The sequence below is a fragment of the Xiphophorus hellerii genome, chromosome 10 (genome assembly GCF_003331165.1).
Source record: "Xiphophorus hellerii strain 12219 chromosome 10, Xiphophorus_hellerii-4.1, whole genome shotgun sequence".
Classification (NCBI taxonomy): Eukaryota; Metazoa; Chordata; class Actinopteri; order Cyprinodontiformes; family Poeciliidae; genus Xiphophorus; species Xiphophorus hellerii.
This window is the reverse complement of record NC_045681.1, coordinates 25344319-25362713: the sequence shown is the minus strand read 5'-3', so window position 1 is coordinate 25362713 and position 18395 is coordinate 25344319. Positions and strand designations below refer to the sequence as shown.

General features: G+C 39.4%; 1 protein-coding gene across 1 annotated transcript; it reads right to left on the bottom strand.

The window, feature by feature from the left end:
* Positions 1 to 4700: 4700 nt before the first annotated feature.
* On the bottom strand, positions 4701 to 18389 carry lipf (lipase, gastric). Its single transcript, XM_032574659.1, has 11 exons — positions 18255 to 18389; positions 16521 to 16649; positions 12895 to 13006; positions 12595 to 12793; positions 11945 to 12054; positions 11723 to 11859; positions 11202 to 11348; positions 10753 to 10824; positions 10432 to 10500; positions 7891 to 8001; positions 4701 to 6041 (listed from the first exon to the last, which is right to left on the bottom strand). Exons 2-11 carry the CDS (start codon positions 16644 to 16646, stop codon positions 5919 to 5921), a joined length of 1206 nt encoding a protein of 401 aa, XP_032430550.1. The 5' UTR covers positions 16647 to 16649; positions 18255 to 18389; the 3' UTR covers positions 4701 to 5918.
* Between the last annotated feature and the right edge of the window lie 6 nt (positions 18390 to 18395).

Sequence of the window (18395 nt, the reverse complement as noted above, 5' to 3'; positions counted from 1 at the left end):
AGAAGGAGGTTTCTGTTTTACGCTAGCTAGGCTAACATTACTGTACTAAGGTGGGTAAATTCTTTCTGTGCTGTGCTAGGGCCATGCTTCCTGTTAGTAAGCTAGGCTAATAGTTTTTGTATTAAATTAAGCTAAATGTTTCTGCTCAAAAACAGGCTAATGGGATCGTTGTGCTTTCTTTCTTCTTGGATGGTGGGGACAATGGTAGGAAATTGTTCAGCATTCCTACTCTGTCCACTTCTGTTGTGTCCTTGGGAAGTCCACTTCACATACCTTGCCTGCTGGTGGTGGCCAGAGGGCTCAGTGGTGTCACTGCATGGCAGCCTCACCTCTGTCAGGGCAGCGGTGACATTCATCAGCACGTGTGCATGAATGGGTGAATGACTGAATGTAGTGTGAAGTGCTAACGGTTCCTCTGGATTTCATAAAGCACTATGCAAGTACAGGCCATTTACCATTTGGATGTCGCATTTCCCTGAGTTTACCCTCAGAAAAACCCCCCACTTCAGACAGTTTGTATCTTCTTAAACCAGAAGCCAGCTATATCTCTTGGTATTCATAACCTTCATACTTTTTATAATATTCAACTTTTTTTAGAGGCGCAAATAGTGTAAAATATCTACTGGTGACCAGTTATTTTTTTGTTTAAAACACAAATAAAGATATTATCAGCCTGCATTTTTTTAAAGTACCTAGCTTCAAAACAAATAAATCCCAGTATTTTTTGTTGAGCAACTAGAATGGAGTTTTCCAATTTTGAGATATGAGACAAATGTAGGGGGTGTATAACCTAGAGCAAATGTTTCCATCTGTAGGATGAAATACTTAAACTCTGTAAATCACAAGTCCTCAAGGGCCACTGTCCTGCAGTTTTTAGATGTGCCACAGGTACAAAACACTGGAATGAAATGGCTTAATTACCTCCTCCTTGTGTAGATCAGTTCTCCAGAGCCTTGCTAATGACCTAATTATTCTATTCAGGTGGTGCAGCAGAGGCACATCTAAACGTTGCAGGACACCGGCAGGACACTGGAGTTTGACACCCCTGTTTTAGGCTAAGAGCTGTTCTTATAGTCTATCAGTTATTATCATAGATGCTGAGATAGACTAGCGGTTAATGTCTTAAAACCCTAAAACAATCATAAACATTAGTTCCACTAGCAACAAATATTTGGTCAAAGCTAATGCTCAAGTGATAACTTAGACCAGTGCTTCTCAATTCCAGTCCTCAGGCCCCCCTGCTCTGCATGTTTTAGATGTGCCTCTATTCCAGAACAGCTGATTCAAATGATTGCATGACCATCAAGTGCTGCAGAAACCTGTTGATCACCCATAGATTCAATCCAGGTGTGTAGCAGAAGGGAAACACCTAAAACATGCAGGGCAGGGGGGCCTGAGGACTGGAATTGAGAAACACTGACTTAGACCAAGCTGATATTCACCAGGTGTCAATTACACAACATGTGCATAACACAGCATATCACTTCAAACAAGGTCAAATTTGTCTTCACATGCCTACTTTCATGGATTGTGATTTAGAAAATGATTTTTTTGGAACAGACCTTTTACTCATGATTCCAGTTATTTAGTTATCGAGTGTTGCCAAGTCTGTTGACTGCCTAATTAAACACAGTAGGGCTTCAATCAGAAAGCACGCAGGACATCAGTTGATATTATACTGGCTTTAGCAAAGTGATGCATTCTGGGTACAAAATAATCATAATTTGCTGCACACCATCAGAGTATTTGTTATGGGGTTGTTATGCCATAATATTCTGGAATTATATGACAAACATTTTTCATAGAGAAAAAAAAAGCTAATAATGCTGTTTTTTTGTTATGGAAAATGTGACCTTTCCAAATAAACATACATAACTTTCAGATGACTTTTTTTTTGTTTTTTTACAGTAATTATTATATTCATTCCTCCAAACCCCAGCAACAAAAACCTAATTTCCAGATTTTCTTATCTTCTGTTATATATATATATATATATATATATATATACACACACACACACACCCACACCAAAACCTATATAACTGGGGGTATCAAATATTTTCCAGGCACAGGGTGCCATTTTGTAGCACAATCAAGAATTTGTCACCTTCAGTTTTTATGAAAATGCTATATATACTGAAAATAAATGAATAAATTTGACTTTGCATCATGGCTGTATTTGACATCTTGAAATTGGTATCTGTTTTCTTAAAAAGACTTTTCTAACACCGCTTCTTCAAGACATCCTCACAACAATGCTTCTTCATGATGCTATTTACAACCATTTTAAAGAGCATTGAACTGAGAAGTAGTTTATTATGATAAGCAGATGCATAGTTCCAGCACATGTTTGCTAAGCACCTGGTAGAACTGATATTTAGAATTACTTAAAATCAAGTTTAAATGCCGAAGCCACCCTGCTCTTCAAAGACTACAATCCTAAAGCACCAATGTAATTTTGATTTAATTTACATGTTCTATAATGCCCTTCCCAAACAAAAAGGCATGGATGACTCGCTAAGTCCAGCGGCTACTTAGAGAAAGGAACACTGCTTTCAGGTGTGGGGACAATACCCTTTGCAGCTTGGCATGGATCAGCCTAAAAAGAGGGATTAGAAAGGCTAACAGGAACTACAAGAGGAGGAGTTCCTCTCCTGGTTATTGTGCAGGAGCACCTGGACATTGTCCAGGAGGTTATTGTCCAGGAATACCTGGACAGGAACAGCAGCATGCTGGTTTGGGTGGGAATCCAGTACTTCACCAACTACATGACAAGCCACAGACCAGCTGAAGGTGAAATCTCACTAGCAGAGAAGTTGAACCACTTGAACTGCTCATTTCAAGGCCGAACCTCCAGTGGCAGCTGTTCTGAATTCAGCAGAGCAGTTACAGAGCAGAAATTTTGATCTTGGAATGGATCAAAATGAACTTGACATTTTTGTTCTTGATGTTGACAAAAAGAACAGATTTAGAAACACCATTCCCCCTCCTTTATCCCTTGCCTTCTGTCTTCCTCTTAAACACATGGCAAATAGGAAAAACAGCAGAGGCTCAGTGACTTGAAGGATGTGACCATATTTTTTACAATCACGTCAAACCTACAGTCATCAGAACTCCATGAAACCAAATAATTGATCTGAAGACAAAAATGAACCTGAATTGAATCTGTAATCTTAATTTCTCCCCAAATGCAACATTGAATTTCAGTCCATAAGAATACAAAGGAAATGCTTGTCTATCTGCAGCTGCAATCACTGTTATATCTACCGTTAAGACCGGACTGAATATGTGAAACAACTGTCATGATGTGTACTAGTGGACCCAAAAACAGCAAGTAAGACTTAAAGTTCTGTGTGTATTTAGTGAAGAAAAATGAAAACAAGGAACCAACTTACAAAAAATCCAAAGAACCAAGAAAATCCAAAAACAGGGCAAAACAGAAGACAGGAGGAGGTCCAAGTGAACCAGGGAATAGTGATGTGATGAACTGGGAACTACTGACAGAAACTGAGAGGCTTAATACAGGGAGGTTGAGTGTGAGAACAAAAGACCAGGACTGATGAGCTAAATGATAACAGGTGTGAAAAGTAGAGCAGGAAATATAGGAATGTCTATGATTAGTCTATTGGATAATAAATCAAGTTATGTTAGGAATCTCTTATTTAGGTTTTTAATTAACACTGGGTTAATGAGTCGTATTTAGGATATGAACAAATATGTATGTGTATGCCAGTGCATGTTCATGCATTAATTCAGGTAATAATGAGTGTGTTAGGATGCGAATTTGCACATCCTACACATCATTGAGGTGGATTTAATTCCCTCTGAGATCTCTGATGACCACACTCCAGTCTGGTAGGTGGCGGTAAATGCACCTTAAGTTGGATGCCAGCCGCCAATAAAAAGCAAAAGAAGAAGAAGAAGAAGAAGTAGAGCAGGAGTCAGCTGAGGGTAGAGGAAGAGGAGAAGCTGGGCAACAAATAATCAAGAAGAGTAAAACAAAAGGGTGAACTAAGAAATAACTGATTAATAAAAAGAGGAACAGCAAAAACATAGAACACAAAACCAAACCCAAAAACCCAGAGTCTTGACAACAACTGATGAGTGTTTTTCCAACAAGTTGCCAAAGAGGAGAAATATTAAACAAATTTTTACCTTATAGGAGGATGTGCGTCATACAGAAATTGCATTTTTGTGTGGTGCTGAATGACTACTAATAGATCAAATACAGCAAGAAAGAAGATTACTTTAGGATACCAGAGGATTACCCGTAACTATGCCTCTCATCTGTGTGCCCACCCCTCAAATCTACATCCACCATATATATCCCATGAAAGGATCCCAGATGTTTTGAAATTCTGACAGTTTCCCTTTTATAATGTAAGTAATTTTTTTCCATTGTGGATACTTCATTGATCCAGTTAATACATTTTGGTGAAAATATGACTTTGAAAAAAAAAAAATAAATTTTCTTTTCTATGACAGGCTAAATAAACCAAATAATTACTGTTATTTTTTCACAGAGTAACTTTATAAACAGTTCCCCATAATTCAGCTCTTTAATGGCTGTTGAATAACAGAGACTAAGTGGTCGTTTTATTGCTAATTACAATTAACAGTAGTCAAGAATAAAGAAATCTGCAAAACCACACTGATTCATTATTTACTGCGCAACACTTGTCCAAAATAAATACAAGATGTACCATGAAACAGTGATAAGTTTTATTTCAAAGTTTATCACAAGCATCATGATTTTTGCTGTTTTTGAGAAGATTACAGTACAACATAGCTCTGTAGTTCACAGTGTGAAATCTTAAGTTGCATGTCGGAAATTAAAACAGGAATTCAGAGCTAAAGCTGCAGGGTCTATAGCTAGAGATCATGAACCTCTCAGTTTCACTTCAGTGTTTTTAAACTTAGCAAATCCACAACCAGGATATGTTAAATGTTATGTTAATGAATCACTCTGATTATAAAGCAGTTCAGCTTTTGTCCTCAGCTTTTCTGAAGAAACCTGAGGACAAATTTTAGTACATTTCCAAAGTTTAAATAAATGTGTGTCAGGTTCTGTCTGGATCAAAAGGCTGGTCAGAACCAGCAGACATGTCAAACAGAACCTCTAAAGTTCAGAACTTTACCTACATATTCAGGGCTGCTCATAAATCAGATTTGATTATGGTTCTGAGCTGAATTCTGAAATAAATCATTCAGATTTGGATCACTCAACACCTTCATTTTATACTGTATTCAAGTTTCACTAGAACCAAAGTAGGGAGCTCAGATTCATTTAATCAGATTCTGTTTAGATTGAACCCAAGTTCAATGATAAATTCAAAGTTTAAAGCTTTTCTTTCTGGTAAGGTTTGTGTCTGAGAAACATTGGAAATCTAGGTAATCTAGGTGATGTTCTAACATTTAAAGATCGTTTTGTGATAATTTGGCATGTTGAAATTAAGCCCAAAACTCATCTGTCTTTAATCAGCTAACTGCTAGTTGAATACAAGAAGTTCAGTTTGGACTTTTATGATACCTAGACAGAGCTAGGAGCTAGAAAATGGATGGATGGATGGGTGGATGGATGGATGGATGGATGGGTTTTGTGTAACTGATCATTTACCAGAAAACTAAACTCTGCTTGTTGTTCTGTGATTCTAGAGCCATGAACCTAGTCCCACTTCAGAGACTAAAGAACATTTGACATCTACAGTATGTGTTGGAAGAACTGTAGACACAAGTTAAAACATATCTGAACTCAAATTGAGACAATGTACTGCTGTTTTTTTTAAAAGTCTACTCATTCCTCTCTAAAAACATTAAAAACACATTCCTGATTAAACCTAAACCTGGCTGCTGGACCATCATTCCACACATCCTGAACTTGGGTGGTCCCCAAGAGGAATGATGTGTCCTTTGCGTCACTAGCGATGTTCCTGCAGCAGCTTCAAAATGGAGGGAAACATAATTTGAGGTGCATCCAGCCCCCAGATGAAATCCAGATGTTCCCAGTGTTCGATGTGCTGATGGTAGACTAGGTTGGACACCTGCAGTGAGATAAAGTTTTACTCATCTCTGCCAACAAAAAACCTGCAGGAGAAGGTCATTTAAAATTTGAGAAAAGCTTGAAGAACACCACATCAATTTGGCCCAACTAACTCTAAATAAAGATACACCTAAGACCTTTACGGTGGATGACTAGTGGACAAATCAAGGGCTTTTACGGTAAACAAATCTGTGACTTTAATTCAGTCTTTCACAAGCTCCATAGTCCTAGGGAACCCATTATAACTGCTTGAGGTTCTAGATATTATTAACTTATGTTATTTTATTGTATGATGCCAATGTGTTTCATAATTTAAGCATGGAGTTAGCATGTTCTCCCTGTACATGGTGGGTTCTCTCCGGGTACTCCGGCTTCCTCCCACAGTCCAAAAACTTGACCGTCAGGTTGATTGATCTCTCTAAATTCTCCTTCGGTGTGAGTCTGTGCATGGTTGTTTGTCCTGTCTGTCTCTGTGTTGCCTAGTGATGGACTGGAGACCTGTCCAGGGTCTATCCCACCTCTTGCCCATTGACAGCTGGAGATAGGCACCAGCACCCCTCCTGAACCCGATGGGATAAAGGTGTAAGAAAATTGATGGGTGGATGGGTTTTGGGCATTTAATTTTACATGAGGCTCCAGGGGTCTCATATATAAAACGTTGCATAGGATTTATACTAAAAGTGTATGTACACCCAAAAGTTGAAAATAGTGCATGCCAAAAAAATCTCAACTTATTAAACTATACGAACAAAAAGCAGCTTTCCTTTTATAAATCACAGATGCATGCCAATGTTTGTGTATATGGTTCCACCACATGTTCTGTCCTCTACATGCCCACATTCAACAATAAATGATCAATTCAAAGTATCTGGTATGATTAAATGAGCCAGCTGATCAATGTTATACACAGCAGTGGCTTTGTGATTAGTGTCACATTGTATGTGTTAGTCTTTGATACACATAACCTTAGTGATCGTCCAGTGACAAGAATGTGATGGTGAGAGAACTTTGATGAAATTTTGTGCATACATTGATTTAAGATTTCAGTTGTTTTATTTGAAAGATCCTTATGTATAGTAGCTACGGCTCACCAGCAGAAACATAAGTCTAACATTTCAGGAAATGTTAGATTGTTTTGAAGAGGAAGCAGATCATGTACTGTACTTTGTGCTGTGGCTAAATAAAAAAGGAGAGTGTTCCGCCCTTGTGTCCTTGAAATGCACTTTCATGTTGAAGGGTTTGAGTGTGCAGTGTGTCCCAGTTCTTCCTCATCTGTCTGATTGGTCAGAAGTTTCTTGAGGTGCAAAATGAGGAAATACAGTCAGACAGAAATGTTGATATATCTCTTCAGCTACTCCGCTTCCGCTATCTGGTTTTTGTAACTGTATGAGACATGGATACTTCTGAGGAACATTTATCAGACGCAATGATGAACTATGTACATTTATACAATTCTCCTATAAATAACTACTATAAAAATAAGACTGGTGAATGGTTAAAAAATCCTGGACGAAAACTGTAACGTTATTGTTCATGGAGGATGAGGAAAAGCGTGGCGCTCTCTATGTGACTGTTTTGTAAAAGCAAAACAGGATGCACAAGGGTGCATACTACCCTGCGTGACTACCCACAGAGTAGTAGAGTGACGTATACAAAAGCAGGAGGGTGTCCCCCAGTTGGTCTGCGCCGTTGTGTATGTGCGAATACAAACAATTCGCAACCACATTGCTGTGTGTCAACTGTGTTGCTTCGGATGAAATGTGTCGGGGCCTTTATGTTCACTTCGACTGAGCATACACTTCATGAAGGGTGTAATTCGAGCATTGGGACCAGCCCTTGACATGACTGACCTGAGTAAGAAGAGCAGCCACATCTTTTGGGTCCGCCAAAGTATCATGTCCTCCAGAAAACAGGGCAGTGGGAACCTTCATGTCCTTGACACGGAACTCAGGAGGAGTTGACTGCAGAGGGGGAAAAGTGGAGGTCATGGGAAAGACAAATGCAACATTTATAGCATTAAAGACCTAAGCACAACTTCTGTGATCACACTAAACATAGAAATATGAGCAGACAATAGAATGAAGTGGGTATAATTTTCATTTTTTACCTTGGCCTTTCTGAGGCAGTATAACTGAGCGGTACTTTTAAGTACCTGCACAGCACGTTGAATATGGAGAGGTTCCTTGACCTCACTGCTGGGCATTCTGCAGGAGTTTGTGCAGGCGACTGGCTGCAGGAGTCACCGCTTTCAAGCTTGGCTTGCACTGGTGGACATGTTGGCAGGGATGGATTGGTGTCGGTGGGGTTTGGGATCCTGCATTTCTCCCTGTGCCCTGCTGGCCTAGGACTGCTGCTCCTGTGGTTCAGGAGCAGCACACTTAATCATGTTGTGTTGCTGATCTCTGCCTGGCTGGGGCTACTGTGACCTCTGGGAGACAAGGTTACAGGCCTGTTGCACTCGGCGTTGCGGAGTTTCCACCCTTTTCTCACCATTCTAACACCTGCACACTTCCGAGTGTCAAATTGGCACACACATCTATTCTACATTAAATCTTGTTCTTCATTAACTCTACAAAAGGCATTATTGCACTGCAAGATCACAGAATCAGTGACCCAGCTGCCATCGGTCCGGCCCTATTGTACTTCCTGTTTGAAGAGTTTCAGTCAGGTTACAGAGTTCATCATAGGACTGAAACAGCACTTGTGAAAGTTACAAATGATATTCTCTTGGCTTCAGATAATGGATTGTATGAGAGTCAGTTGGTGTAAATATTGTGTAAATAATTTAATTACATTTAGGTGCACACTATTAAGTAAACTGGCTAATTCAACTTTATAAAAAATGTTTATAGGTTGTTTTTAGATTGTTTTCCCCCCTCCATGTCAGGATGGGCGGCGCCCCTATGGATCAGCTGCCACTGCCCACATCGTTTTCAGGACACCACCTAGACAACCAGCAGTTAAATGACAACATGCGGCTAAACATGTCATCACTGGTCCAATCAGGTAGGAGACCAGAGAAAACTACTTAGTCCAACATTGTTTTGCCAAACTTACACACTGAAGCAACACTAACTTCAGTGACCTCCAATTGGCATAACAGGGTGTCATTACCACTGGCACCTTACCCCTAACCAGCAGTTTTAGGTAGGTAGGATATAATGTCGCCCGTTCTTGCCCCTGGAAAATATTTGAGTAAGGTCACTGGTGTCTCTAATGTTTCTGACTATGGAGATGTCAATTACCAGAGTTGGCTTCTCAGCGGGTGTGTTGCTGAGAGGGGAAAATCTGTCAGAAACGTGGATGGGTTGGTGGTTCCTATACACCAATACCCAGGACAGTAAGCTTAAACCCTACAGGATTCCACCCTATAAATAGTATTCACCCTATAAATGGCTGCTTGATTAGCAGCAAGCCCATTTAATGGTTCTGATCCTAAGAGCTCACTATTTTACGCCTACCAATCATTTTTACAAATTTCTTCCCCTGTATATCTGAGAAAATGTCAAAAATATTCTAAGAGTGAAAAACAACTCTTTTCATTTTTTTCACCCAAATATTGTTCAGCTGTCTCACTGCTTTACATGTATGGTTATGTTCTTGCCAGTGTTGTGTCTGACATGCTTTGGAACAATACATGGCAGCTGAGCAACCTGAACACCTCTGAAGTGGAGCGTCGACTGATTATTCCTGGTGGCAATAATGGCAGCTTCAAGACTCCTGGTCCCGTGGCAGTGGACCTCCGATGTTTTCCAGCAGCTGATGTGGAGTGCTGCATCCTTTGGAGATGTGACCTGGCTGGCCACATTTGAAGCAATGGGTCAGTCGTCTGCCTTTCCGTTGTCCTGGCAGGTTCTGTAGTCCCTCTTTCTTTGGGCGTCCGATGTCCTCTTTGCAGTCTGCCATTTACTAGTTTTCAGGGAAGTGATGAACATCTGCTTTCCATCTGCAGCCTCATTCCGTCTGCAGCCTCATTTCTCAGTTCGTTCACCAAGGATTGCATTTCAAGCTGTCATCTTGTCTTCCTTGCTCTGGGATCAGCTGTGTGGCAGTGATCTTTGTTGTTTTGGGGTTGGTTCTCTTTAGATTATTTAGTCGCTGTATCTTGAGGTTTGAAGCTTCATTAAGTTTCTCAATCAGCATTTCATCAGTCACATTTGGGTTGTCAAGTAGTGTCTCGATCTAAAATTTGATATTATCATTTTGCAATCCTGTACCCACCAATCTTAAAAACGTCCTGGACTTTGAACACCTGGATTCTCTGGGACTCTGGTAGAACCCTGGTGCTACCAGGACTGTGTTTGACCCTGTTTATACCGGGAGTCTGTAAGTCCTCAATTTGCATGAACTCGGATGTTTCCTGGTCTTTATGGTTCCAGTTTCAGACTCACCTGGTTGTAATGCCTCATGTTTCCTTCTGGTCCAAAGTCAAATGCCATCAGCTTCCCCCCATGGACTGCCTGTAATCAGTGGAGAAACATTGTAAAAAAGAGTTTTCAGAGAAGCCAAATATATAATATTCTTGCCAGTGTTGTGTCTGACATGCTTTGGACACAAGCATGTCAGTGTTTAAATAAAATCATTAATGTACTGTAGTTCTGGTTCACACAATGGAGCAACCAAGTTCACTGTTATTTTCATACTTTTAATGTCTGTGGATTTTAAAGGTGCTTTATGGGGGAACGTTAAGTGTAGTCATATTGCTCAGGTACCTGCGCCCAGTGGATCATGTTCTGGACAGAGGTCCCAGCAGGACAGTGAGTTGTGTAGACTGGAGTCCGAGTCTGGAACACATCACAAAGTCTTCCTCAGTAAGACTTTCTGATGTCTTGCTGACATCAGAAAGTCTTGATCTATGATTAGCTATGATACTAGCTATAATTACATAGCTAGATTAGCTAGTAATCTAGCTATGATCAACTAGATTACTACAAACTGGTAAACTAGCTGATCATACTGCTGATATCACAGCAGTATTATTGATAAAACCAAATTCATCCAATAAAATGTTTCTTCTAACAGATGAACATGTTTTCCACAGTAAAGGTTTCCCAATGTAAATCTGTCACTCACAGGAACATCTGACTGAGCTTCAATCTTTATGTAGATAAAATAGAACAAAGTTCTGCTATTCAGGCTATTCAGGGTCAGAGGTACCGACCATGTTAAGGTTTTTCTCGTCAAAACCGCAGAGGATGAAGAAGAGATTTCCACACAGCTCGCTCAGCAATGTCTTTGCACACACATGTTCAGCCAACCATTTGATGTACTGGTTCTGTGGCAGGAAGTCCCGCTTCCCAAACAAGTTCTGCAGGGTGCATCAATGAGCATGTCATCAATAGGACACAAGAAAATGCAGGTCTACTAATAATTCAAAGTGAATTAGAATTTTTGAATAGATAATAAATAATATAATGAATATTTTAATGTAAGAACAAACAAATCATGTTGTTGGTCCTTTTTAAAAAAGCTACAATTTGTGGAATCTCTGTTTCTCAACGAACAGAGAAATTCACTGCTCCTCCCCACCAGCCAAATAATATTTTGCATAATCTATTCATTTTGCATTGTTTAATCATTGTTTTTATTTCCACCAACAACTGAACCAGCAAAACCTTGTCAGTTTTTGTCACCTGTCCTGTGCTTCCTAAACAGGTGCTGTTACCAGGAACTAATTCTTACCCAGATCAGAAAATCTGGTAGGACAGACAGTTTGGTCATGGGACTGCCGGTAAAAGCCACAGTCGCAACAGGAGCCAGTCCAAAGAACAGGCGAATCTTACTGGCAAGCTCTGGCAGAGTGGAGAATGCTATGAATGCTGTAAGATAAGACAGAAGTTAGCATGTACAGGAAGTTAGTGTTTTACAGCAGACAAGAAATAAGTGCAAGACTTGATCGGGTACCAATGGTTGTTCCCTGGGAGTGTCCAATGTAGAAGATTTGTTCCTGACCAGTAGCCTTCAGAATGTGGTTGATAACTGCTGGAAGATCTTTCAGAGCCATTTCGTCATAGCTGTTGACATACAGAATAGTAGAAGACAACATGTCTTAGAACTATCTGATTCATTTTATTTCAAAGATGGAGAGTCAGAACCAGAAAAACACATCATGACTCAGAAAACACTTCATTTAGAAAAAACAGTTCAAGTTAGTCAAATTGGTCAGAACCAACTATTTCAGGCCAATTTGATCCAAAATAATTTTTCAGAGGCCTGTTCTCCAGAGCAACCTCATCCAAAATAATCTATTTGAGAACCATGTTCCAGACCAGTGTGATGCAGAGTCACCTGATGTAAAACCTGACTGTGATAGTCTGCAGGTTTGATTCTGTAAGAGAATCTAGCTGTAAGAAATAATCTGAACTGATCCATAGATGTCTGATCCAGAAAAATCTGTAGAAGTCTGGTAATGTTTTTTCTAGAAGTTAATTCAGAATTTTTCTGCAGTCTAAATGACTAGATGTTTCTAGGACTGGTTTCTACATGTTTGAAATCTAAGTATATTTTGGAAACTGATGTTTGGACAAGAATGTATATCAGCTTCAAGTTCACACCTGAACCTCCAGAAGTCCTCAAGATCTGGGCTCAGAGTTTGATGTTTCCTGGACCAGGTGTTCCCTCGGCTGTTCCCAATCCACACATCATAGCCGGCATCTGCTAGTACATAACCCAGACTGGAGTTGGGAAGGTTGGTGATCCAATTGCTGCCGGCAGCCAGAAGTCCATGCTGAAGGAAGACTGCTGACCTTGGACCTACAGGATTGAAACCAGGACTAGTTGAAGCCAGGGAAGGAAGAACATCCTATTGCCTGTCAGTGTGTAAAGAGAAACTTTAAATAGAATTGGAACCTGACCTGCTGTATGTTTGAGTCCATGGGGGATCCTATTGACAGTCAGAATGTAGCCGTCCTCTGTCAAAACCTCATGCTCCTCTGAAGGGTAACCCCACCTTTGAATGATCTCTGTCTGAGTGACAGAGGTACAGAAACTCAACAGCCAGCACAAAAGTAACCTAAAACATTCAAATTAAAAGCAAAGGGACAATAACTAGCTGTGTTTCATTTTATTTTGTTCAATTTTAAGAACACAGCACTGCCCAAAAAAGAAAAAACTGCTCATGACCAGAAATTTCATTCCCAAAAGAGTGCATGTACATCTACTTCTTAAACACTCTGGTTGTTAAGGGGGTTGGTGCATTGATTTAATTGACTGGGACATTTTGCACAAGCCATGTGCAGATATAAAAACACTGCTCACATTGAGATAGGATGAACAATAAATCTCTTACCTTCTACAGACTTAAATAAAAACTTGGAAAACACAACGGAACAACTATTAATTTAAAGTAAATAAAAACTTAATAACAATACAGAAAACATTGTTTAAAAGTAAAGACAGGATTACCGAAGATGAAATGTTATCCCAGAAAATTAGTTGATCAAGATTTTGAGCAAGCTGAGGGTTACGGTGAGGATGTATCATGTCAGGAAAAAGACGTAGAAGCTATAGTATCATCAGAACAAAAAACAGGGCATCTTGCTAGGCCTGCTGACTATCCCTCTGTCCAGACAAATGAGTAATCAATATGACCAGCTTAAAAGTAAAGGTCTCATTGTCTCCATCAGACCAAGAGTCTGTCACTATTACCAACCAGTGGGCTGATGGAAAGATAGAGTTAATACTTTAGGTATTAACCCAAGAGCTATCCAGTTTTTATCACTGTAGAAAAATTATGAGCACAGAAGATCCCCAGCACACAATGAACCAATTAAGATTTTTCATACAGCAAAGAAAGGCATTCTTTGCTTTTTATGAGTGCAACCAGTCAGGACTGTGCATTTGAGTCTACTGTCAGGATATTCAGAACAGAATACTATGTAAAATAAAAACATTTATTGACTGAGAATCTGATAGCAGCAAACTAATATGTTTCATACAACGCCAATTCCAATAAAGTTGGGAGGTTGTGTAAAACATAAATAAAAAAATAATACAAGGATTTGCAAATCCTTTGTAGCCTACATTCATTTGAATACACTACATAGACAAGACATTTAATGTTCAAAGAGATCAACTTTATAGTGTTTCTGCAAATATTCACTCATTTTGAATTTGATACCTGTAGCATATTAAAAACAGCTGGGACAGGGGCAGCATAAGACTGGGAAAGTTGAGGAATGCTAAAAAAACCAACATTTTTCTACAATATTTGACAAGTGAACAGGTTAATTGAAAACAGCTGTCATGATTGAGTAAGAAGAGAATATTCCCAAAAGGCTCAATTATTCACAAGCAAGAATGTGGTGAGCTTCACAACTGCATGAGCAAATAGTTCAACAGTAAAGGAAAAAAAATTGTCAATACACAATTGCAAAAAATGTAGGAATTTCATCATCAACAGGCCATAAACCTATACACTAATAAGCAATATTGTGAAAAGATTCTGAGAGTACAGGGAAATCTGTGAAAATAAGCGACAAAGCCAAAAACCGACACTGAATGTCCCTTGACCATCAATTCATTGCATTAAAAACCAACCATCAAGGGCGTGCCGTGGTGGCGGAGGGGTTAGCGTGACCCACATTCAGGCAAAATGTAGCCTCGACGCGGCTGTCACGGGTTCGACTCCCGGACCCGACGACGTTTACCGCATGTCTTCCCTCTCTCCTGCCCCCTTTCCTGTCAGCCTACTTTGAAAAAAGGGACACTAGAGCCCACAAAAAGACCCCTTGTGGGGCGATTAAAAAAAACAAAAAAAAAACATCATTCTGTAATGGATATTACCACATTGGAACAAAGTTTGTCACTACATCTACAAGTGTGAGTTAAAACTCTACCTTATGAAGTGAAGCTGTATATTAACATCCAGTTTCTCTGGGTAAAAGCTCATCTGAGATGGAGTGACGCAAAGTGGAAAATGTCTTGTGGTCTGACAAATCCATATTTCAAATTGTTTTTGGAAATCATGGACATCGAAAGAGGAAAATGATTGACTGGATTGTTGACAGCACAATGTTAAACAGCTAGCATCTGAGATAGTATGGGGTTGTATTAGTGCCCATGGCATCAGTAACTGGCACATCTGTGAAGGCACCATTAATCTTGAAAGGTTTTGGCCCACAGTCTTCCATTGAATATGTGTGGCACATTATAAAATGCAAATTATAACATTGGAGAGCCCAGACTGTTGAGCAACTGAAGGTATAACCAAGCAAGAATGGAAAAGAACATTCAACAATTAGTGTCCTCAATTCCCAAGAGCTTGTTGAGTGTTGCTAAAAGGAAAGGTGATGTCATGTTTTGTGGTTTTGTTAGTTTGGACCCAGAACTAACAAATATACAGTATGTATATATAGTATACAAAGCTTCAGCTCTCTCCATAGATTTTCTATGGGATTTAGATCAGGAGGCTGGTTAGTCCATTCCATGACCTTGATATGCTTATTATGGAGCCACTCCTTTGTTTTCTTGGCTGTATGTTTTGGGTCGTTGTGCTGGAAGACCCATCCACAACCCATTTTCAGCGATCTGGCGGAGGCAAAAAGGTTGTCACCCAGGATTTTGCAATACATGGCCATGTTCATCTTCCTGTCAATGCAGGGAAGTTGCCCTGTGCTCTCAGAAGAAAAACACCCCAAAAACATAATACTTCCACCACCATGCTTGACGGTGAGGATGGTGGTCATATTCTGTATTTTTCTTCCTCCAAACATGTCGAGTTGAGTTGTGGAACAAAGAGCTCAATCTTGGTCTCATCTGACCACAGCACCCTCTCCCAGTCTCTCAGAGTCACTAATATGTTCACTAGCAAACTTGAGGCGGCCCTGGATCTGAGCTTTCTTGAGCAGAGGAAACTTGCATGCACTCCAGGAATCTAAACTATTACATCTCAGTGTGTTACCAGCTCCTCCCATGTGGTTCTTGGCTGATTTTTTAACCTTTGTCATGATCAATGAGACTCCACGAGGAGATATCTTGCATGGAGCTCCAGGCCTAGGTCGATTGACAATAATGCAGTTATGGCGTACTTCTTCGAATAATTGCACCAACAGTTGTCACCTTCTCATCCAGTTTTTTACTTGTGGCTTTGTTACCCATTCCAGCCTTGTGTAAGTCAAAAATGTTGTCCCTGATATTTTGGACAGCTCTTTAGTCTTGCCCATGGTGGAGATGTTGGACATCAGTTCACATCGATTCTTACCAAATAAACAGACTGAACACATTAAAAAATCATGTTACCGGGTTGAAGTTAAAATTTTTATAGAAAAAAAATCATCCTTCAGAGCAGCTATTATGTAGGTTATTGTGAAAAAACTCCATCAGGTCATGTATATGAATTTATTAAATCCAGTTGCTCCAAGCTTCCTATTTGGGTGAGAAGAGTCTGGAGAGGAAAACTCAAGACGCACTTCCTGCTCTCTTGCAGTAAAAAGGAAGCACAGCACCTTCTGAGGCTAAGAAATACATAAGGTGCACTCACAATGTTCATATCCACTTCAGGGTCCAGCCTACAGTATGCTTCATCTGAGTGGCAGTGGCCACCAATGGTGCAGCTTCGGTGAATGAGAGTGGAGAGAAACAACAGGCACACCCAAATGCACTGCATGATCTGAAAAAGAGAGTTAAAAGTGCCGCATTCAGGGACCAAGACAAAAATCTGCTAAACCTGCCACCTGTTTTATGTCCTGTGTATATTGTTATTTTTCCTATCTCTTTGCTGTAAAGTCAAAGACACAACTCAGACACAACTGAAGCGATTGTTGCTATGTGCTTGTAAAAGTCGGGGTGAATGCTGAAAGTCATTGACTCGATGCAATCTGCTGGGTCTATTTAGACAGAAACATTTTAAACTACTTTAAGTGAGCATACTGCAGGGTTTCCCCAGCGTTTTTTACAGTTGATGTATTGAACAGACCACTGGCACCTCTGCATGTTGGCCGTTTCGTGTGTGTTTGATCTCTGAAGTTCACCTCAGCACGGATCGCTTATTTTGGCTCACCTATATGGATATCTATATCGACCCCCTGTGAGGATGAGGATGTCTTTGTAGAATTCATCAAGGTAAGAATCAAGTTTAAATCCTCTGCGTTTGCTCTGCTCAGTCAGCCGCTGACCAGAAAGTTAGCAAGCCTAGCAAGTTTTCTGGGGGAAACCTTGTACTGTATTGTTTGATAACTAGGACCAATTCGAATGTATGAATGATTGAATTGAAATGTAAGATATCTGGAATTAATTACTTACTATTTGGAACATATTTCAGATATCAACAGTTAGATTATGACTAGTCATAAAGTAAGTTCAAGATATATAACTTTTTTCTGACTAGTTATAATTCTGATTAAAGATATCTTGTAAGATACCATAATTCAAGATGTCTTAAATATATTTATAGGTATATAGAAAAGATCAGTGCAAATTAATTTCTAGATACCTCGAAAGAAAATAAAAACTAGGCTTAATTGAATTAAAAAATATCTGGAAAATAATTTTGACTAGTTAGAATCTATTTTAAGATATCTCCAAATGAATTAGAGATATATTTAATTAGATGGCTTTTCTATTTGAGATATCTTGAATTAACATTTTGGCTAGTCAGAATGACAGTGTGACAGTGACAGAATGACATTCAATTACACACACACACACATATATATATATATATATATATATATATATACATATATGTAATTGCGGATACAGAGTCCCGTTAAATGACAGATCGGTGACGTTTTGAAATATTTTTGACAGGAATTTTGACGCGTCAAAACGTAATTGAAGATATCTTGGATTATTATTCTTACTAGTCAGAATGTCAATGCAGTTATTAATGACCATTCCGGATAGTAAAAATGCAGTTTTGTCTAGTTAAAATGCATTTTTAGAATTCTAGAACGAAACCGAATTTATGTTAAAACGGCCTGCCATAGCCAACATGGTTCTGTTTCTGTCTGATTTTAGCCATGTTTAGAATCAAACTATACCAGATGTAAATATTTACAACACATCTTTATAACACGTTTATGGCCTGTTTTCACTCCACTCCCCCTTTATAATTTAAGCCCGTTTTGAACAAGATTACGTTTTAATTCGCTTTTTAAAGATTTGCAGCTTGGCCTTTACAGATTTATTAACTTATAAAGTTTTACATAGTTAGTACTAAATATTTGAAGCCTGTTACTGTTACTAGTTTATTTAACTGTTTTAACTCGCTTACCGGTTTCGTTCCTTTACCACCCGGATACACTTGCTTTACTTAATTCTGTCAGGTAAGAAGCTGTCATAACTCAAATATTGTCCAATTGCACTCTGAACTCTGCTGGTCACACGACTTCGTGTCATAGACTTACTTCATGAC